This window comes from Pecten maximus, chromosome 8 (genome assembly GCF_902652985.1).
Source record: "Pecten maximus chromosome 8, xPecMax1.1, whole genome shotgun sequence".
Classification (NCBI taxonomy): Eukaryota; Metazoa; Mollusca; class Bivalvia; order Pectinida; family Pectinidae; genus Pecten; species Pecten maximus.
In genome coordinates, this window is record NC_047022.1 from 29,886,003 (window position 1) to 29,909,399 (window position 23,397).

The window sequence follows — 23,397 nt, forward strand, 5'->3', positions numbered from 1 at the left end:
TGCTATTTTTAGAATATCCTTGTCAGAGCTTTAGCATCTTCATTTGTTGAGGGAATTTGATCAAACTTCAGACCAATACAAATGACTAACATCTCCAGCAAGTTAGTATTGGGGTTGTCGTGTTTAAGTTCAAGGTCACCATTACTATTTTTAGAGAAATGCTTTAACAGCTTCATTTCTTGGGGGTTTAGACATATACAAAGGATTATTATCTTCGGACAAGTTTGAGATTCAAGGTTTTTGGGTTAAGATCATGGTCACTTACTATTTTTACGGGGGGGAGTAGGGGACAAGCACTGCTGAAGTAATACCCAGTATTCTTGTTTTTGTATGATATTCAGCTTGAATGGGGAACTTTTCAATGGAGAATGTTGCTAAGTTCCCTGCCTTCTATTTCTTTTATCATATTCAAAATTTTAAGCTTGTCGGGTGGCTATGTTAGCTTAGATATTCTAACATCTTGTCTTGCAATGGTGAATTGAATGAAATTCACACAAATGAAATGCCTTTAATTTTTCAATGTTAAAGAATTAGTAGTGTTCCTTGACAGTTAACAGATTATATTTGATGAATGTCACAAAGCAAAGAACCTTTGTCCTGTTGGGAGTAGTAAACCTACAAAGACGGGGCAGACAGTGCTGGAATTACAGAATCGTCTTCCCTTGGCTCGCATCGTATACGCAAGTGCTACAGGTAAGGTACTCTAAGTCTTCCTCAGACACATACAGCTGTTATACAGGTTCTACATAGATATCAAAGTGGTTGTTTCAAGTCATTTGAATACTTTAGTTAAGAAAATTAAGAAAGTTACTACTGTAATTCACTTGTTTGTTGGTTAAATGTCCAATTTGTATTACCTTTGTCACTTCTTCATCTGACTTATTTTGATCCATCCAAGCAATATTGATCAACTGTTTAAAATTCTCACCTGAAGGTCTTGCAAATCATCAGCCTTGAAGAATTTTTCATGGATCCAAATAGGAAGGTGCAAAACAGCATATTAATGTCATTACTTTTTGCATTTTTTTAAAATGTGCAAAACAAAGATATTCATGTTTACTTTAATTTGTAGGTGCTTCTGAACCAAAGAACATGGCATACATGACAAGGCTTGGCCTGTGGGGACAAGGCACACCTTTCCTCGAGTTTAACGACTTCATTCAAGCTGTGGAGCGCAGGTTGTATTCTAGATTTGATACATTGCTTTTTTGACTGCTGTCTACAAAATTATCTGTTGTTGACAAAGTCTGACAGTTTTCTGACAATATTGATCTGTCATGTAAACCTTTACCTATTCCATGTGTAAAACAGTTATCATTTAATATATTCTTATTGGTACACTTACAGTTTTTGAATTTAAAATACCTTCGCCAACTTTCAATGTATTAATACCATATGTCCGATATTTTGATTTTACTTCCAGGGGTGTTGGTGCAATGGAACTGGTTGCAATGGACATGAAGCTTCGTGGCATGTACATTGCTAGGCAACTCAGCTTCAAAGGCGTGTCTTTCAAAATTGAAGAAATTCCTCTAGAGAAAGAATTTGAGGAAGTGTACAATGATGCTGTGAAGATGGTGAGGAGAATTTTACAAGTAGCAATGAAATGATTCAGTTAATGCTTTTCTTTATCCAAATTCACTAGAATTTACTGTTCCAGATAGACTATCTTCAAAAATTTATTGCAACCTGTTAGTTGCTTGTTATAGCCATCATGTTCCATCCATTGTCGTCCGCCGTCCCCCGTGCGTAAGACTTTCTTTCAAAACGCTACTCCTCCTTAACCCTTGGGTGGATTACTTCCAAATTTTGTTTGAAGCATTATTGGGGGAGGGCAATCATATCTTATATGAATGAGGCTGGTCCGACCCCTGGGGCCGGAGGGGCGGGGCCCCAAAAGGGGAACTTTGGTGAATATTTGCTATAAAATCCTACTCCTCCTTTCACCCTTTGGTGGATTACAACTAAATTTGGTGTGAAACATCATCGGGGGAGGGCAATCATAGTTTATATAAATGAGGCTGGTGTGAGCCCTGGGGCCAGAGGGGCAGGGCCCCAAAAAGGGAACTTTGGTGAATTTTGCTATAAAATCCTACTCCTCCTTTACCCTTGTGTGGATTACAACTTAATTTGGTGTGAAACATCATTGGGGAGGGCGGTCATATTTTATATAAATGAGGCTGGTGTGCGTCCTGGGGCCCAAGGGGAGGGGCCCCAAAAGGGGAACTTTGGTGAATTTTTGCTTTAAAATCCTACTGCTCATTAACCCTTTGGTGGATTTCATCCAAATTTGCTGTGAAAAATCATTGGGGGAGGGCAATCATATTTCATGTAAATGAGGCAAGTCTGACCCCTGGGGCCACAGTGGCGGGGCCCTGAAAGGGGAACTTTGGTAAATTATTGCTTTAAAACCCTACTCTTCTTTAACCCTTGGTTGGATTACATCCAAATTTGGTTTGAATTATTATAGGAGGATGGCAGTCACAATTTTTATGGGGCCCCTGGGGACAGAAGGGCGGGGCCCCAAAAAGAGAACCTAACAAAAATTTTGCTTTAAAATCGTACTCCTTCTTAATGCCTTTATTCATTACAACCAAATTTGGTTTGAAACATTTTAAGGGAACAGCAATCATAATTTATATAAATGAGACAGGTCTGAGCCCTGGGGAAAGAAGGATGGGGTGCCCAAAAGGAGCACTAAGGTTAAATATTGCTTTAAAATGCTACTCCTCTTTTAATGCCTTAATTGATTACAACAATATTTAGTATGAAACTGGGAAATCCGTTGGGACAGAGGGACATGCCCCAAAAATGGGAACTTGGCTGAAATTTTGCTTTAAGATGCTGCTCTTCCTTTAAGCCAAAATGGATAAAAACCAGATTTGAACTGAAATATAACTGCCTGCATATAAATAATTTATGGTAATGATGCTGGATTGAAGGTTTATGTCTCTGCTGTAAGTGTTTGTCAGATGACCGTTAAGGCCCATGGGCCTCTTGTTGCTAAATTGAAAAGTGTTAAATTTTACCTTAAAGATATAAATCTGATGGGCGATATCGGATTTAAAACTAGAAGAATATAACATTTGCCAGTAAAGGATTTGATGGGGAGAACGTTTTGCAGTATACAGTGAATGGTTAAGGTTTAGTATATTGTATTGGATAGTGCTATTAACTGTCTGGAGTACCATAACAGGTGTGAAGGAAAATGGCACTGGCAATGAAATACTAAATTGTTTAAACAATGTGATCATTTGTACTTAATTTTGCTTTCATCAGTGGGTTGTGGCTAGAGACAGATTCCAAAAAGCTGCAGAGCTGATAGATGCTGAACAGAGGATGAAGAAGACAATGTGGGGTCAATTCTGGTCGGCTCATCAACGCTTCTTTAAGTACCTGTGTATATCAGCAAAGGTCAATCATTGTGTTAAATTGGCCAGGGACGCTGTCAGAAATGGAAAGGTAAAGAGTATTCAGGATAATCTACCTGGTAATGTCAATATTACCCTGTACCTTAGGGACAAGCTAAACACTTTTAAGCATATAGTCTTTTTTTCTCGCCTGCAAAGAAAAGAGGTCACCTGCAACAAAAATTTGCAATGGAGTATTACTTGTTAAGTAGCGACAGCATCTTCATCAACAATTCACTCTAAAGGTTTTGCATGTAGATCTGTTTCTCAAAAGTATCTGAATTCAGATTTTTATTTTCTGATACTATAACATGGACTGCGAAATTTGAATGAGCACAGAAATAGTTAATGGTTAAATGACTGGACATTAGGGATGCTTTAAAACTTGAAATCTTGCATTTAGCTCAGTATCTTGTCATGTTGACGAAGCAGGAATCACAAGACATATGATTACACTTGGTTTCTGTTAACTTAATTTACTGGAATTTTTGAAGCCATAGCATATTTTGATGTAAAAATTTGTGTTAAAAAAATTAGTTAAATTGATGTCTATTGGTGTGTTGTGTTGCAGTGTGTTGTGATTGGTCTCCAGTCAACAGGAGAAGCTAGAACATTGGAACAGTTAGAGGAGAATGGAGGAGAGCTCAATGACTTTGTGTCTACAACAAAGTAAGTCCTTTTGATCTAAAGATGCTTATTTAGAACTCCAGAATGTTACTTTTAGTGTGTATTAATTGGATGGAAACACTGTCCTTATTTCAGAATCTTAACGATGCAAATCTATATGTTGCAAATTTTTTAGTTCTTCTTTGAGAGCATGTTGACCTCCGTCTTTCATATTTTTCGTTGGGATAATGTTGTTTCATTCTGGGATCTTTTTTCATCAACCATTTATCAGGCTAAGCCTAATGACATTTAATATTCGTGTTATACTAGGCTCTTCAAAAGAATGATAAAACAATGTTTTTTTTAAGGTCACCTGAGGCTAGATGTCTCAGGTGACCTATTGTGGTCACCTTTTGTCCAGTGTTGTGGGTCATGATATTGGGCCAGTAGCATGCTGGGATGAAGGACAACCAATTTGGTTCAAATGAATGACTTTTACCTAATTAAATGGTGACATGGGTCAAATGTGTTAGAATCTTTAAAGGACTTCTTTATAATTATAACCAAGAGGCCTATATCCACGATATTTGGCCGATTTCATGCTGGGATGTAGGGCTACCAACAGTATTCAAATAAATGTCCTTTATATACTTTCAAGTTCAAGATCACAAAGGTCAAATGTGTTAAAATCTTTGAGAACATCTTTTTAATACAAAGATGCCTAGGTCATATAATTTGAGAGGGCTATGCTACAAGTGACAGGTAAGGCCCTTATAAATGATATTTCCTGTCAGTTTCTGATACCGTATGTGAATTCTCAAGTTCTTTGTTCAACGCATCCTAGGTCATTGTTAAAGAATATTTCGGGCACAATATTTTTGTTTATTATATTTTATTTCCGCAGGGGTGTTTTCCAAACATTAGTAGAGAAACATTTTCCAGCGCCTGATCGGCGAAAAACCTTTGACATCTTTGGAATAGGTGGATACCCCAGATTTCTTGATAACAGTAATCCGCCAACTCCAGAAAATCGCAATGACAGAAAAAGAAAAAAAGGTGAAATTAAATGTTACATTTGTTTGTTCAGGTTTAAGTTTCATAAAAATGTGTAAAGGTATATAAATGTGTGTTGTTCTTGCAATTCATCAATCACAGCTTTCTTCAGAATTATATTTGGGGAAAAAATTAAGAGCTGATCATTTTTTCATATCTTTATTTTCTGCTACTATCTACTGTTGATATTAAAGATATTTGTGTCCAGATACTCAAAGCTATAACTAATTATACAGACATTTCCTTTCTGGTGATAAAATTTGTAATTCAGAATTTGTATTCTGATACTATTTCTTGACCAATTTGTATGACACTTGAGTTTGCTATCAGATGAGTAAATGTGGTCCTACTTTTTACCAAAATGTCCCCTCCATATAGAAATATGCCTATTACAGATTTCAGGATCATATTGTAATGGTTGATAGCTATCACTCTGCTAAAGATGTGACCATTAACACTAAAACTTCTCATTTTACCAGGCCAAAAAACTTCTAAAAGTGCAAAGAAGCAGAAGGGTAATGGTAGCTCAAGTGGTTCTGATGACAGTGACTCGGATTGGTTGAGATCAGACTCTGATGCTAGTAGTGTAGACTTTGGGGCTGACAGCAATTCAGAATCTGATGGGGACGTCGACGACTTCAACCCATTTGGCAATGGATCAGATAGTGATGACGGTAAACAATGCCTGTGTTAACATTATCGTGTTGAATTACAGCTGTAAATATTGAAAAAGTCAATCAAAAACTGCAAAGAATTGACTTTGTGATTATTAATTTTATATTCTCAATGACAGATAAGTCTGTATTAAAGAGAAATTGTTTGTTTGTTTTTTGTCTTGACATTTTTCGTATATCTTTTTGATACAGATCCATGGTTAAAAAAGAAAAACAAAGTAAGCAATAAAAAAAAGTCGAAGAAAACAAAGAAGAAAAAGAAGAAACAGAAAGGTATAGATGAAGATGAAGAATTCGACAAACAGTTGGCAGCTGCAGGACTCATGAAAAAGAACGTTAGTACCAAAGAAAATATCAACAACATGGGCAATAATAACACAACCAATAACAGCTCAAACCACCCAGGTGAGATATCATCAGATATAACAGTACCACAATAAAAAATTGTTAGGATTTCCTATTTGCAAAATTATTGGGCTAAGATTAAATATTTCACTTTAATGATATGTATACATAAAATATTTCATTGTCATGTACTCTAGGCACAATGGTCATACAGATTAACTCCTCAGGTACCTAGATTGGGTTATTTCATATCTTTATTTTCTGCTACTATCTACTGTTAACTCTTTACGTACTCATTCAAATTTCGCGGTCGCTACCGGAAGTGAATGCTGGGTAGGTCCTTTGTGTATTGGAGCATATGGCTATCACATCAGACGTCGATAAAACGATCTTTTACTGATCTTTTACTGTTGTATAATGCTTAATATTAAATGAAGTTTATCATATGGAACAAGTACTGAGTACGGAAACTCTTTTACCCAATTTTTCCTTTAAAATACGGCGAAATCACCAGGCAGAATCGCGGGAAATGACATGTTAATCGGCACATGTGTCACACATGTGCAAGAAATCACGCAGCCAAAACATCGTTTTTTCGGTGTGTAAAAATATTTTACGTATTTCTTACTTATTTTGATGATAAACGTTACTCAATTATATATATATTATCGTTTTTAATTGTTTTATTGTGTTTAACACCTCAACAATCTCGCAGAAAACGAAAGTAAATTTGAGGCCGCCATTTTGTAGCTATGTAAACAGCTCGGCATGAACCGGCGGAATTCTTTGAAATAGACAATCTTAACGAATGAATTATGCTTCTGGTACGTAAAACATACCATCAATACAATATTTACATTGCTTTTTATTTCTTAAAAGCATCATTTCCGTGTCAATTCCTTCGTATGACTATGCTAAACCAGCAAGTAATATCAACATCTTTCGCGATGTTTTACGACGATTTGAGTCGTCACAAAGGATGGAAGGCATGTTAATTGTGACGTGTGTAGTCGTCATGAAGGATACAAGAGCACATTTTTGTGACGTCTGTAGTCGTCGTGAGTACGGAAAGAGTTAATATTAAAGATATTTGTGTCCAGATACTCAAAGCTATAACTAATTATACAGACATTTCCTTTCTGGTGATAAAATTTGTAATTCAGATTTTTGTATTCTGATACTATTTCTTGACCAATTTTTATGACACTTGAGTTTGCTGTTAGATGAGTAAATGTGGTCCTACTTTTTACCAAAATGTCCCCTCCATATAGAAATATGCCTATTACAGATTTCAGGATCATATTGTAATGGTTGATAGCTATCACTCTGCTAAAGATGTGACCATTAACACTAAAACTCCTCATTTTACCAGGCCAAAAAACCTCTAAAAGTGCAAAGAAGCAGAAGGGTAATGGTAGCTCAAGTGGTTCTGATGACAGTGACTCGGATTGGTTGAGATCAGACTCTGATGCTAGTAGTGTAGACTTTGGGGCTGACAGCAATTCAGAATCTGATGGGGACGTCGACGACTTCAACCCATTTGGCAATGGATCAGATAGTGATGACGGTAAACAATGCCTGTGTTAACATTATCGTGTTGAATTACAGCTGTAAATATTGAAAAAGTCAATCAAAAACTGCAAAGAATTGACTTTGTGATTATTAATTTTATATTCTCAATGACAGATAAGTCTGTATTAAAGAGAAATTGTTTGTTTTTTGTCGTGACATTATGGTGTCATTTTTCGTACATCTTTTTGATACAGATCCATGGTTAAAAAAGAAAAACAAAGTAAGCAATAAAAAAAAGTCGAAGAAAACGAAGAAGAAAAGAAGAAACAGAAAGGTATAGATGAAGATGAAGAATTCGACAAACAGTTGGCAGCTGCAGGACTCATGAAAAAGAACGTTAGTACCAAAGAAAATATCAACAACATGGGCAATAATAACACAACAAATAACAGCTCAAACCACCCAGGTGAGATATCATCAGATATAACAGTACCACAATAAAAAATTGTTAGGATTTCCTATTTGCAAATTATTGGGCTAAGATTAAATATTTCACTTTAATGATATGTATACATAAAATATTTCATTGTCATGTACTCTAGGCACAATGGTCATACAGATTAACTCCTCAGGTACCTAGATTGAGCACCCTTTTAAACATCGATATTGTTTTGTTAACTTACTTTTGCATAATGAGTGTTGTCTCATTGGACCAATCGTATGGATAAGGAATATATATTCCCCATTTTCATAGTTAAAGTTATATTACTAATTTGAAATTACAGATTTCCATTCATTTCAAAATTGTGCTACATGTATTGATAACGTTTATAACAAAAAGTTCATAACTTGCTTGAAAACATGGTTAACACTCACTAGTATATGTATCCTTTTTACTGAGTATATATTCTGCAAATGCCATTTTATCTCTAAAAAACTTCCCAGTCTTTGTAGAATCAATGTATTGTATTGGTATATGCCACTATTTCAGTACTTGGTATGGACAGTGTGGAAAGAGCCGTGTCAATGAAAAGAGAACTACTAGATACTTTGGATGAGATAGGAGACAAATTACCTCCAAACTTGCTAGACCACTTAATAGATGAACTCGGAGGCAAAGAAAGTGTGGCAGAGGTAAGAAAGACTCGCATAAATCTGGTATATATTCCGATTTGTAATATTGAATATACCGGGTCACTTCTGTTGATTGTTGTCCAAACAGTTGGGACAGGAGATATTCTTTATGAAATAAAGATGAGCCTAGTGAGATTATGTTGCTATCAGGTAAGCAATTATTATAAAGTTTTTCTAGACCTGTATTGAAAACTGGATGTCTGTTGAGATTTTATGCTAAACCCATAAACAAAAAGCCTGTGGATTACTATGTAGCATTTGTTCTATACTGTATGACAAGGTTGGTGTTTATGTCGTATTACAGATGACCGGTAGGAAAGGACGTGTTGTGTGTACAGACGAAGGCATCAGTTACGAGTCCAGAAGTGCCTCAGATGTACCACTAGAATACCTAAACCTGACAGAGAAACAAAGGTTTATGGATGGAGAGAAGGCAAGTTATTAGCTCACCTGGTCTGATGGACAGGGCATGGCTCAAAAGGGGAAATATATCAAATAATTTAAAAATCCTCCTTCTTTAAAAATGTCAGGCCCTGGTCCACATTTGGATTGCACCAGTTTTGGAAGAGGCAGCTCAAAAAGTAGGAAAATATTTGTGATATAGCTTGAATGAGAGTGTGTTGCCACAATTACTGAAATATCCAGGTGAGCGATGCAAGCTCTCCTCTTGTATTACAAAACTTAATGTTATCTGTTGCAACTTCTGTAACTAAATATTGTTTGATACTTCAGTAGATGTTTACAGACATAAGTGCAGATGATCTTTCACATTTACTCTTTGTACATTATATTCTTATCATTCTTGAAGGAATTTTTTATTTAAAATATATTATCATTTTCGCTGCAATAACTGATATCTTGAAATTAATAGTTATAATACTTTTCTTTGACAGAATATAGCTATAATTTCTGAAGCAGCTAGTTCCGGTATCTCCCTCCAGGCCGACAGAAGGGCTATCAATCAAAGGAGACGTGTTCATATCACATTAGAATTGCCTTGGAGTGCCGACAGAGCAATACAGCAGTTTGGTAGGAATAAAACAAATATTTTAAGTGCAATCCAGACAGAAGTATACCACATTTAATTTAATATGTTAATACCACAGTCAAACTAACAATAGTATACAAAAAATCATATAGAACACAATCATTTTATGAAGCTGTACATACTTTTGTTCTTTCGAAGTACCAACCTGGTTTGGGTTTGCTACTTCATGCAGGGCTGCCACCTCTGAAGTCCTCAATGGGAGACTTACAATATTCAAAGCTTCTCCCACAAAGTCTTCTGTCAGACAAAATATCTCATTACTCAAAACATTTCTCCCTTCATATCTGATCATGTGAAGCCATTTATTATACTGGATTGCATAGCATCCATGCACTGCCTGCTATTGTCAATCATGCCTGGCCCTCAAAACATTAGGGCTATGGATTGTTTATGTACACAAAGGAGTTATGATGACAATTAGCCTGACATAAGTAGATGTGGGCTAGCCGGACCTGACTTGGTTGATTAATAATGTTTGTGATAATAACTTAAGGCCCTTACTTCAGAAACAAATACTTGAAATGATTTACTCACATGAAAATATAATGTGGAAAGATCGTACACACTAGTAACTAGTAACAAAGCGTTTGTACAGACCACCATCTTTGATTGGCCTTGGGTAATAGTAAAAGAAGATTCGGAAATTGCTACAAAATTTCCGGATTTTTATATCCTGGTTAAACAGAGGGAGTTGATTGACAAATGATAAGATGTATATATATATATAATATATATATATAAAATAAATTGAGAAGTTAAAATAGATAAAATGATCGACTAAACTAAAATTAGACAAAAAAAACAAATATAATAAATATATGTATATAACTGCTTTGGGTCATTGTTTGAATAAGCATATCTCAATTTGCTTGAATTTCCACTTATATTTGAAGATAATAATTTACTGATCATTGAAAATGGCATATCGAAAATTCATTTAGAAGCATTTATTTCTTTATCATGTAAGACTAATAAAACAACTTTTGGTACTATATGATGAAAATTACTGTACAAAAACAATTTTATATCATTCAATGTTGTCATGCTAAATCTCCCACTTTATCCGGATAGTCGCTTGGTGGGAGTTGTCCCACTCTGGTATTTCTGGAGGGTGGCAACCCTGCTTGGCTCATTCCCTGAACACCAACTTTGGTAAAAATAAAGGAAGGTGTGTTCTTACACTGAGGATATTTCTGTAACAGACTATAGCTCCATATCAACACACCTTAGCCCCTATGTAGGCACCCCAGCCTAACCAGAGTTGGTGTTTGGGGAACACCCCCCTCCCCCCTCCCCCCTCCCCCCTCCCTGCTTTATGTGTGATTAGGACTTTTAAAGAAATCCACCTGAAGTTGTAAAGTAATAATCTATTTAATAGCTTGTGACTAAGAATATAAATAAAAAATTGAATGAGCAAATTGCTAGTTTTTTAAGGAATTATTAAGCAATTATTGAGATCCATAAACAATTCTTAAAAAAAATGCATTCTGCTTTTACGTTATGAAACATTAACCCTAAAACATTCTCCATGTGTTTTCAGGTCGTACCCACAGATCAAACCAAGTACACGCCCCAGAGTATCTGTTTCTCATCTCTGAGCTTGCAGGGGAACAGAGATTTGCATCTACTGTAGCAAAACGTCTTGAAAGCTTGGTGAGTATTCTAACAGTTAAATGAGTCAATTCTTACTTTAATACCATCAACATATAATAGATGCTGCAGAAGTACAGGCACATCATTATGATGAACCAAGAAATTTTTTACTATTTATGACGAACATTTAAGTAGGGAAATTCCTTAAAAAAATTACATGATTTACAAAAATCTAAACATTATTTTCAATTAATTAAAAAAACAAAAGATTTGGAAAATTGTTAATTTATTATGTAGAGAGCAAGTTTCAGATATATGTGTTTCACTTTCAGTTTTGCTTTTGTCTTTTGAGACACATAGAGATTATAATTTGCAAACTGATGCCATTAAGTTGTTTTATTCTTGTTTAATTAATTTTAAGGGGAAAAAAAAATTACATTTCAATGTCAAATTATTTTTGTTGAAAGAATTTGGCAGAAAAGAAAGATTCACAGTCAATTTAATTGGCAATATTTGGCAGAAAAGAAGGATTCACTAGCAATTTAATTGACTTTATCTTAACAGGGTGCCCTCACTCATGGAGACAGAAGAGCAACAGAGTCGCGGGATCTCAGTCGGTTTAATATTGACAACAAGGTAAAGCACTGGATAGTACTGGAAAGCCAAGACTAATATTTCAGTATTAAAAAATACAACATTATGAAGCATTTTAAGTTTTGTGATGCTATAGCAAATTTCAAAAAGATAATTCTAGAAGTTTGAAGAAGTTAATTGCTCTGTATATTGTCATACAAAACTGTGAAGCTTTACTCATGATTTGGGTCAACCAATTAAACAGAATTATTGGATTCTGCTGTGAAAAAACCCCTGATGCATTATGCTTCAGAATAGAAATGAAAGCAGTTAAAGATGATAACTAATACTGTGATTTCAGTATGGTCGTGTTTCCCTGGAGAATGTCATGAAGTCATCTTTAGGGTTTGAGAGTCCTCTAGTTGCCCCACCCTCAGATTACCAAGGAGATTTTAATGCAGGTAAGTTATCCAGTGTTGCCTACATTTTCTGTATTTTATTTGCTTCACCAGTATACACATTTTATATCAAACACAAATTAAAATTTACTTGTTAATAAAGTGCTTACTGCCACTCTGCTTTCCGTGAGAAGATATATATATATAGATTGTGCTCTCATATAGGTTAAATCTTGTTACTATTTCATCTAATATCAATATTTTAATTCATATTCATTTTTGTTTAGATGTCAGGAAGAGTCTCATTGGAGTTGGCATGGTAACTGTGGATGACAGAATTAATGTTCCGATCTTGGACAAAGGTAATGTTATAGGTCATTGACATCATTCAGGTATTTTAAATAGTCTTTTATAAATTAGCTATCTTGTTCAAATGACTGGTTAGCTTATGCCATTGTATGAGTCTGTCGTCTGTCAGCTTATCACTTAAATCTCTAATAGTCAGTGAATGACTGAATGATTTTAACCAACTTTGGTCAGAATCATCCTTGTTGTAAGGAAAAGTTTTTGCAAAAATGGTGACTGTCTCCCTGGGCTTGAGGTCACAGGGACCATTACACCATCAGTCATACAGACTATTGTAATATTGGTCATACATGATGCATGTGTAACTTACCTATCAAAGTAACTTCAGATTAAAGCGTGAAGTGTTTATAAGTTAATATTTAAACCATATGTACACCTATCCAAATGGCAAGCAAGATTGGAGCCCAATAGGGAAACAGAATTAAGTCTTTAAAAATTAGTCATTAAGAATTGCATGGATTTAAAATTGCAACTTTATAGTCATTAAGGACTGCATGGATTTTGACCAGATTTGGTCAGAAGCATCCTTGGGGAAGGGGAACAAATTTTACATCAATAATGACTGGTTCCCGTGGGGCTGGAGGTGTGGGGCCTAACGGGGGGAAATAGAAGTAATTTCTTAAGATGGCTACTAGTTTTCACAGATATCCCCCTTGGGCCTCTTGTTATTGAAATCACTGGTTACTCGGACACTTTATTCTTAGTTTGAATTAAATATCATGAATCCTGTTTTGAGATTGAGACTGGAGATGTTAAATTTACCATATTCTTTGTTACAGATTACAACAACATCAGCAAATTCCTCAACAGAATACTGGGAATGGAGGTCGCTTTACAAAATGCTCTATTCAAGCATTTCTCCCAGACCCTTATGGCCATTATCCTAGAAGCCAAGAGGAATGGACGATGGGACATGGGCATTCTTGGTAACTATAGAAAATTCATATACTATACCATGCATTATAATAATGTCAATGACATGTCACATTTGCCTTTACCTGACCTGCCACGTTGTCTTTCAAACCAACATCGACATATTCCTGTCAAATGTAGGGCCACAATAGCTCACTCTATAGAGCAGCATCAGGTGAGAGTGTCTGTGTCTCTTAGGAAACAGATTGTAGACAGTCCTTTACCGTCATGGTTGTGTCTTAGGAAACAGATTGAAGACAGTCCTTTACTGTCATGGTTGTGTCTTAGGAAACAGATTGTAGACAGTCCTCTACCGTCATGGTTGTGTCTTAGGAAACAGATTGTAGACAGTCCTCTACTGTCATGGTTGTGTCTTAGGAAACAGATTGTAGACAGTCCTTTACCGTCATGGTTGTGTCTTAGGAAACAGATTGTAGACAGTCCTTTACTGTCATGGTTGTGTCTTAGGAAACAGATTGTAGACAGTCCTTTACTGTCATGGTTGTGTCTTAGGAAACAGATTGTAGACAGTCCTTTACTGTCATGGTTGTGTCATAGGAAACAAATTGTAGACAGTCCTCTACTGTCATGGTTGTGTCTTAGGAAACAGATTGTAGACAGTCCTTTACTGTCATGGTTGTGTCTTAGGAAACAGATTGAAGACAGTCCTTTACTGTCATGGTTGTGTCATAGGAAACAGATTGTAGACAGTCCTTTACTGTCATGGTTGTGTCATAGGAAACAAATTGTAGACAGTCCTTTACTGTCATGGCTGTGTCTTAGGAAACAGATTGAAGACAGTCCTTTACTGTCATGGTTGTGTCATAGGAAACAAATTGTAGACAGTCCTTTACTGTCATGGCTGTGTCTTAGGAAACAGATTGTAGACAGTCCTTTACTGTCATGGTTGTGTCTTAGGAAACAGATTGTAGACAGTCCTCTACTGTCATGGTTGTGTCTTAGGAAACAGATTGTAGACGGTCCTCTACTGTCATGGTTGTGTCTTAGGAAACAGATTGTAGACAGTCCTTTACTGTCATGGTTGTGTCTTAGGAAACAGATTGTAGACAGTCCTTTACTGTCATGGTTGTGTCTTAGGAAACAGATTGTAGACAGTCCTCTACTGTCATGGTTGTGTCTTAGGAAACAGATTGAAGACAGTCCTTTACTGTCATGGTTGTGTCATAGGAAACAGATTGTAGACAGTCCTTTACTGTCATGGTTGTGTCATAGGAAACAAATTGTAGACAGTCCTTTACTGTCATGGCTGTGTCTTAGGAAACAGATTGAAGACAGTCCTTTACTGTCATGGTTGTGTCATAGGAAACAAATTGTAGACAGTCCTTTACTGTCATGGCTGTGTCTTAGGAAACAGATTGTAGACAGTCCTTTACTGTCATGGTTGTGTCTTAGGAAACAGATTGTAGACAGTCCTTTACTGTCATGGCTCTGTCTTAGGAAACAGATTGTAGACAGTCCTTTACTGTCATGGTTGTGTCTTAGGAAACAGATTGTAGACAGTCCTTTACTGTCATGGTTGTGTCTTAGGAAACAGATTGTAGACAGTCCTTTACTGTCATGGTTGTGTCTTAGGAAACAGATTGTAGACAGTCCTCTACTGTCATGGTTGTGTCTTAGGAAACAGATTGTAGACGGTCCTTTACTGTCATGGTTGTGTCTTAGGAAACAGATTGTAGACAGTCCTCTACTGTCATGGTTGTGTCTTAGGAAACAGATTGTAGACAGTCCTTTACTGTCATGGCTGTGTCTTAGGAAACAGATTGTAGACAGTCCTTTACTGTCATGGTTGTGTCTTAGGAAACAGATTGTAGACAGTCCTTTACTGTCATGGTTGTGTCTTAGGAAACAGATTGTAGACAGTCCTTTACTGTCATGGTTGTGTCTTAGGAAACAGATTGTAGACAGTCCTCTACCGTCATGGTTGTGTCTTAGGAAACAGATTGTAGACAGTCCTCTACTGTCATGGTTGTGTCTTAGGAAACAGATTGTAGACAGTCCTTTACTGTCATGGTTGTGTCTTAGGAAACAGATTGTAGACGGTCCTTTACTGTCATGGTTGTGTCTTAGGAAACAGATTGTAGACAGTCTTCTACTGTCATGGTTGTGTCTTAGGAAACAGATTGTAGACAGTCCTCTCCTGTCATGGTTGTGTCTTAGGAAACAGATTGTAGACAGTCCTTTACTGTCATGGCTGTGTCTTAGGAAACAGATTGTAGACAGTCCTCTACTGTCATGGTTGTGTCTTAGGAAACAGATTGTAGACGGTCCTCTACCGTCATGGTTGTGTCTTAGGAAACAGATTGTAGACAGTCCTTTACTGTCATGGTTGTGTCTTAGGAAACAGATTGTAGACAGTCCTTTACTGTCATGGTTGTGTCTTAGGAAACAGATTGTAGACAGTCCTTTACCGTCATGGTTGTGTCTTAGGAAACAGATTGTAGACAGTCCTCTACTGTCATGGTTGTGTCTTAGGAAACAGATTGTAGACAGTCCTCTACTGTCATGGCTGTGTCTTAGGAAACAGATTGTAGACAGTCCTTTACCGTCATGGTTGTGTCTTAGGAAACAGATTGTAGACAGTCCTTTACTGTCATGGCTGTGTCTTAGGAAACATATTGTAGACAGTCCTCTACTGTCATGGTTGTGTCTTAGGAAACAGATTGTAGACAGTCCTTTACTGTCATGGTTGTGTCTTAGGAAACAGATTGTAGACAGTCCTTTACTGTCATGGTTGTGTTATTGGTCAAGACACTTTACCCCTTTACTTTTGATTGTATGTGACAGGATTCTTGTGTGATGTTCAGTGAGGCAGCCACCAGCTTCAACAAGGAGACTATTCCTAAAATGACACTTGTCTGTTCATTGGGTGATCAGCCCAATTCCTAAAATGACACTGTCTGTTCATTGGGTGATCAGCCCAATTCCTAAAATGACACTGTCTGTTCATCGGGTTCATCAGCCCAATAAACAAGCTTGTTTTGTCAAGAAGTGATTACGATTTATTTTGGTCCTGTACAACCTTGTTCACCAGTTTACAACAGTTCATTTTTAAAACTTACTAACAGAATGGACTTTAAATTGCTAACTAATAAAGTTTATGTTTGTTGTGTTACAGATCTCGGTTCTGGAGGAGAAAGTGTGAAGAAGCTAGAGTCAAGAGTGTTCGTAGGAAATACAGCCACAAACACAGCTAGGACAGAACTCACCACAGTAAGTTTTAGATATCATAGTATTGTGGGGAAAATTTGTTTATGGGAAAGTACAAAATGCTAGAGAAAAACCCGGTCGGCTATAGGGCAAATTCAAAATTTATTTTGTTATAGTTGTACTCATAATGGAATAAAATAGCTAGAGTTTTTAATAGCAAAGGTCATTTGAACTCAAACACTGAATTAAGAAATCTGCCCACTTTTATTTCCTGTAGTCCAAAACACTAAAGCTATCTGAATGTAAAAGTTTTGTAATTAAACCATTTTGACCTAGACTGATATTCAATTATCTTAAGTTGATAAGCTCCTTCTGTGATGACCATATTACATTTTGTATTTGTGAAATTTTCAGTTTTCTGTGGAAAGGGGTATGTCATGGACAGGAGCCTCTGAAATCTGGAGAAAATACACAGGGTCAGAGGATGGATTTTATGTCTCAACACAGGTAAGACCCATAGATATATTTGACAACAATGAAATTCTATCTTTAACAAATTACATCTTATTTCGAGCTTGATATATAGATATATATAGGTATATAGATTATATCACCATTAAAAATGAAGTAGTATTCTGAGGTCAGAGATTGATGCTTTTATTGATTTGTGTTTATACCATTTATGACATGTATGTGATGTCGATAGGAGAGGAGTATGAAGAAGACGGCAGTCCTAGCAGTGTACTACGGATTGAGTAAGAAGAAGGAGAAAATGTATAATGTATACCGTCCAAACACTGGCAGACAGGTCCACACAGAGTCTCTGACAAATCTAAAGAAAAAGTACAAGAAGGTATGGTCTTTAAAATTTTTAAGATTGAGGTGTGTAAGTGAAAATTCAAAATTGTAGAGGTCTACAAGTGAAAGTAAAAAATTGTTCACTGTTTGAAATTCACTGACTCCAGGTATTTAAGCTCCGAGTTGACTTGAAAGACTTATACAAAGTAAAATAATGAATGAAAATACAGCATTTGTGTTTGGTCAATAATGTTTTATATTCTCAGTACATGAATTGATATAGAATGATTGTTTATTGCACTCTGGTCACCTGATAAACCTTGATCATGATACCACTGACTAATTGGTCGCCACCAGACTGAAGAAGTCAAGAGTATATTCTGCTGAAATGTCTCCAGGCATATCTTTACATTCTCAGTCAAGGTTTTCATTGTGTAGTTTTTCCTGCTGTGGTTGTAGTAAATGTATGCAAAAAATCAAAGATCATTAGTTTGCATGGTGCTCTCTTCATTACAGGTACTGCCAGATGTTGCTAAACCTATTTGGGATGACCAATACAATTTATCTGCAAAAATCTGTAGTCATGCATATTGGTATGTATCTTAATTTATTTATATGGCTTATTGTAATCGCTTTTCCTTGGGGCTTTTTCACAACTATCTGTGTAGGAGGGGTGAGAATTATCTTTTCAGAGACCTCACCCCCATCAAATATTAAGACAAAGAATACTAAGAATGAAATAAGATAATAAAATAAAGAATACTGTTTAGAAAAATAGGGATTTATCTCCACCACCTATCACATTTGAAGTGACTTCCATTCCACCCACATAGATAATGCTGGAAAAGCCCTTAGTTTGACCCTGGCTGATGTGAGGATGTTAAGCCCCAAACTAGCAAACAATATTTGATGTCAGTAAGTTTATGCATAAGATGAAGATTAATTCGGATTGTTGCACCCAATGGATGTTCACATGGTTATGTTCAGAACATCATCAGCAAACGATACTCCCTATTTACTACTGGATTAAGTGGAAACTTGTTTTAAACAAAAGTTTTTTCATCATTGGTTTTAAATGTTCAGGCCTTCAGTCCTTTTTAGTTGAAGAAAGTCAACTAACAGATAATTTTGATTTCATTATTGAATGAACCTCATTAAGCTGCAATTTTTGCTTTATACAAAATGTAAATATAACTAATTTCCTGTGTATTGCCTGGTTAAACGAACATTAATGTTCCCTTATTGCAATCAAGAACTAGACTGAGAAATATACAGTCAAACTTGTAATAGCGGACACCCTTATATAGCGGACACCTGTCCATAACGGACATTTCCAGGAATCCCCAATGAAAATCACTATATAAATATCATGTATATAGCGGACACCTTCCTAATGCGGACAGCGGACACTTATTTTTGTCCGTAAAGTTGTTAAAAAATCTGTATAACGGACACGTGAAACCATAGCCGTGTTGATATTTGTGTGTAAAACGTTTCTAAATAACAAGCAAAGCCTTAATTACTCAACTCCCCTGGCAGCAATGCTAACTTAGGAAGCCACTTCATCAGTCACTAATTGTCCTGTTACCTGTAAGTTGCTGTAACAATGGGCAGTAATTACAAGAGAGTGACCGATCGGCAGAGGTGTTTGTTTACTCAACCCCACCGGTGACAGCGAAGCTTATAGCCATTCAACCATAGCCTAGACAACAAGAATGGTCAGGGGGTAATTAAATCATTATCAAGACCAACAAAAGAGGGACAAAGCAATAGTGATGTCTGTCATAATTGTTTTACTTACAAAATCAACCGTATGCAAATCTGACAAGGCAGGCACATGGTTGTCAGCCGCCATTTTCTCACACTCGGAACTCCTCTGAATATGACTACGTAACATATTAAGAACAGCTGAAGAGTTCCGAGTGTCTTTGTATACACTATACTGTCTAATTGACTGAACCAGAAAACGGTATTTATTAAATTAAATCCCTACATGGATTTCAGAAAATATGTCTCAAAATAAATGCTTAGGGATTATAATCATCAGAGGAAAATGCACTTTCATTTATAAAGAGTTAATGTTGTAATAGAAAAGATATTTCAAACATATTTATTTTCCAAAATATTGAGGATTAACAAGAATTGTTTTACACTGATAAGAATTACCTTTACACTTTTGACTATGTTGAGTATTTGTCTGAATAGATATTCAGTATAGTATGATATTGTGAAGATTTGTTTTGAAACTATAGGCTTAATATAAATTATTAGAAATATCAACTTCAATTTTTGTGTCAGATGAATGATTGAAAAATTAAGCATTTATCTTTAATTTTTTGTCTTTTATTCATTTGTTTAAGTGTTTAAATATAATAAATCAGGAGACATATAGTGTACTATAAACAGACTTTAGTTTGTTTCTTCGTTTATAAGGGACATAACTCGCTGAACCTCTATATAAAGGACACCTCTCTATAAAGGACACTTTTGTCTTGTCCCTTAGGTGTCCTTTATAGACAGGTTCGACTGTAACCATATTTGGTAGCCACATTCACCAAAACGCCAAAATATAACCATATTTGGTAGCCACATTCACCAAAACGCCATCTACTGTCTGTTTCAATGAAATATGGCTGCCGCCATGGCCTTACACTTCAAATAATTTACTTGCAAAAACATCTTCGTTTTATTTAGTAGTTTTACCGAAAATGTTGAAACGTATTCAGTAGATGTTTTCAAGTTGCATATGATTTGAGAATTGTATAACGCTAGCGAAATGTGAAGACTAAATGAACCTGAACTTTGCGAATCAACTCCAGGTCAATATATTTAGGTAAACAACGATTACGCAGGCGCATTCGTCTCCGGATGTTTCGATATTTTTGCCCTGTCAGAGTTGAATTACCGAAATGGCCGATGGTGGACCCGAAATCAATATTTTTAAGGGAGAGTGAACCCAATATTGTAATCTTCGTTGTGTATAGAGGTCAAATGAAAACTATTTTTTATTCATTTACCTGGAAGTATTTTGAAATAATTAGCAAAATACCGAATTCACGACCAAATTTTCGATTGTGACGAACTACTGAAACGGTGTTAAGTTCACCTTAAATTGTCTGTCTTTGAAGAGAATGAACCCAAAATATTATTCTATGATATACAACTTAGAAATTTCTAAAAGATGAGGGTTTTAAGTGTTTGAATTGATTTATTAAATCCTCGATATTTTGCATTCAGATTGTCATCAATCTGATCGCATAAGGCGTGAGTAAAAAAATAAGAGCCGCAAAACATAAATCCGGACTATCTAAAAACAAATGCAAAAATATTTATGAATATGATATTCACTTAATTTGATATTCAGGTTTAATGTTATTTGTAGTTTTATAACTTCTAAAATATTGTGATTCATTATCTATATAATATTGCTGTGGAACTTGTGTTATTTCTCAAACAAATTCATTTTAATAATTTGTAAATTTCGTATTTTCATTAAGTCATGATCAAGACTTGAAATTCTCACTACTCCATACCACTTCAAACACAGAGTAATCAATGAATTGATAAATCGAAAATTGAAGTCAAGGCAATGAGTTAATATTTTCCTTAAATAATTTTTCAACAAATGTTCAGATGACTATTTGTGCCATGCTGTCACAAGATTTCAATTACAATTCTAAAATTGAATTAGTATGTAAATATATGTTATCCTGTCAATATTCACAAAGTGAGTGTAGTCTACTTTACTCAAAGTTATGCCAGTAGATAGCGGTACTTATACTTTTCTCTTTTAGAAATATTGATTTCGGGTCCATTTTGGTAATTCAACTATGACGGCAATCAGGCCACGAATAGCGAATGATTGAAAATTAATTTAAAATACTTCTCGGTCAAATAAACCCCTAATATTTTACATATGACACATTTGGAGAACATATAATTGTGTCCATTCTTGGAAAATAATGCCAATTTAAGCACTATTTTTCTCCGTTTTGGTAATTCCAAGTCAATATAAGTCTGTTCCCCCAACCCATTTTTTTAATTTGATTTTATTATCATGGTAGAAAGTAAAGAATAGAGCTTCTGAAATATATTATCAAAATTACTAATTAAATATGACATTTTACATAAACCTCCCATGACCGAAGGCGAACTTATATTCTTGCAAATCTCCTTTGTATCATTCCAATTTTGATATATGTAAATACACATATGTATATAGAGATATATATATGGAATGCTTCACAAATTTGCGTACAGTTATGGAATCTTATAACACCCCCAAAAATGTTCTCTCCACATAAAAGTGTGCTTTGTGCGATAACATTGCTGAACTGTGTGGTTCAGTATGATTGGATGATCAACATTGGAAAGGGACAATAAATAGGGAATGTGTCGTCCCCTCGGATTGACTTCTGTAATCTTTGTGATCAGGTTTGAAGTTGAAAACAAAGCTTGAAGTTTTCTTTTCCTGTTAGCTGAATTATTCAATGAAGATACAGTCTCTATCTGGTTGATATCCTTTATCACATTGTTTACAATAATTATACCAGGAGTATATCTTATCATATAAAGATTTATTAACATCAAATGATTCTTGAACAAAAGGACTCAAGTTCTTATTTTGAAGTACCATACATGCTTGAGTACAGTTTCAATACGATACATTCCTAATTCAGACCTTGATTAGCAGCTCTAGTTTTGGTTCTCAGTAATTCTTTATGCATGTAACTGTTTCATCATATTAAGTTGAAATATGTCTAACTAACGATGAAACTAGCCTAAATTGAGTGCCTATTAGAAGTTGGCATCAATAAAGTCACAGAGTCCCGACTGTATTATAACTTATGATACCTTCCAGAAAAAAAGAAGACATATTTTATTTTTATCCATCCAAGATAGATCAACATACTTCAAAATTTCAATTAGGACATTACAGAAACGTGTACAATCATATCAGAACAGCTCCAAACATTTTAAATTATTTGCAATTAATTCCTAAATCAATATCAGTCATTTTATCAACTTTAAACTTAGAAGATTACTGATTTTGCATTAAATAATAATGTTCGTTTACAGTACTTTGATTTTATAATTTAAAGTCTGCAAATAGCCCGCTCTAGTGCATTGCTTGCAAGTTGTCTGCTACGTAATTGAGTACGAGTTCCCACTATCAAGGGAATCCCCTACTGTATGTGTTTAGCTCTCACAGTTCACTTGTATTGCCTTGACACATTAACAGTTTTAATAAACATATAACTAGATCTACTAGATATTTTCATGCATACAAATGTAGCTAAGCGAATTATTTTTAGTTGAGATATGCCGCTTTTATTGCCAAATATGGGCATTGTGTAGAAAATGCAAGAAGTTTTCTATTTTTTTATTCAATTTCTTTAAGATTCTGCACAATACAAATAAAAGCTATTATGTTAATTTATATTGCGGGTTATTTGCTTGTGTTTCAACTATTGGCATAAGGACATTGTATATTTACTCAGGTAATTTAAAAGTTCATTCATTAACAATTCTTTGTTAGCACTCTCTTGCCTTTATTTATCAACAGATTTCTATGAAACTTGCTTCAAAAATTCAATACCTCAATAGCTCAAACGAGTTCGTGTTACGAAATTTTGTTATTATGTTTACCAGAGTTATGCCCCTTTTATTGCCTAATTTGGGCATTGTGTAGAAAATGCAAGAAGATTTCTTTTTCTTGTTTAATGCCTCTAAGAAGCAATTATGTTCCACATATATTAGGGTTTTTTATACACCTGTCAACAAGGCTACATTTTCCTGTGGTAGCT

At 35.4% G+C, this 23,397-nt stretch overlaps 1 protein-coding gene across 2 annotated transcripts in view; it reads left to right on the plus strand.

Annotated features, from left to right (window-relative positions):
- The window catches only part of LOC117333148 (protein strawberry notch homolog 1-like), a 37,634-nt gene that overhangs the window by 10,914 nt on the left and 3,323 nt on the right, over positions 1-23,397 (plus strand). For both annotated transcript variants that reach the window (XM_033892292.1, XM_033892293.1), the window contains exons 10-29: positions 558-693; positions 1,073-1,178; positions 1,424-1,577; positions 3,280-3,462; positions 3,982-4,079; positions 4,921-5,072; positions 5,549-5,743; positions 5,936-6,148; positions 8,592-8,734; positions 9,039-9,167; positions 9,628-9,763; positions 11,323-11,435; positions 11,940-12,011; positions 12,310-12,409; positions 12,634-12,708; positions 13,492-13,638; positions 16,761-16,855; positions 17,207-17,299; positions 17,499-17,645; positions 18,107-18,183. In XM_033892292.1, the coding sequence (XP_033748183.1) occupies positions 558-693; positions 1,073-1,178; positions 1,424-1,577; positions 3,280-3,462; positions 3,982-4,079; positions 4,921-5,072; positions 5,549-5,743; positions 5,936-6,148; positions 8,592-8,734; positions 9,039-9,167; positions 9,628-9,763; positions 11,323-11,435; positions 11,940-12,011; positions 12,310-12,409; positions 12,634-12,708; positions 13,492-13,638; positions 16,761-16,855; positions 17,207-17,299; positions 17,499-17,645; positions 18,107-18,183 (2,564 nt within the window). The remainder of the gene's footprint in view (positions 1-557; positions 694-1,072; positions 1,179-1,423; positions 1,578-3,279; positions 3,463-3,981; positions 4,080-4,920; positions 5,073-5,548; positions 5,744-5,935; positions 6,149-8,591; positions 8,735-9,038; positions 9,168-9,627; positions 9,764-11,322; positions 11,436-11,939; positions 12,012-12,309; positions 12,410-12,633; positions 12,709-13,491; positions 13,639-16,760; positions 16,856-17,206; positions 17,300-17,498; positions 17,646-18,106; positions 18,184-23,397) is intronic.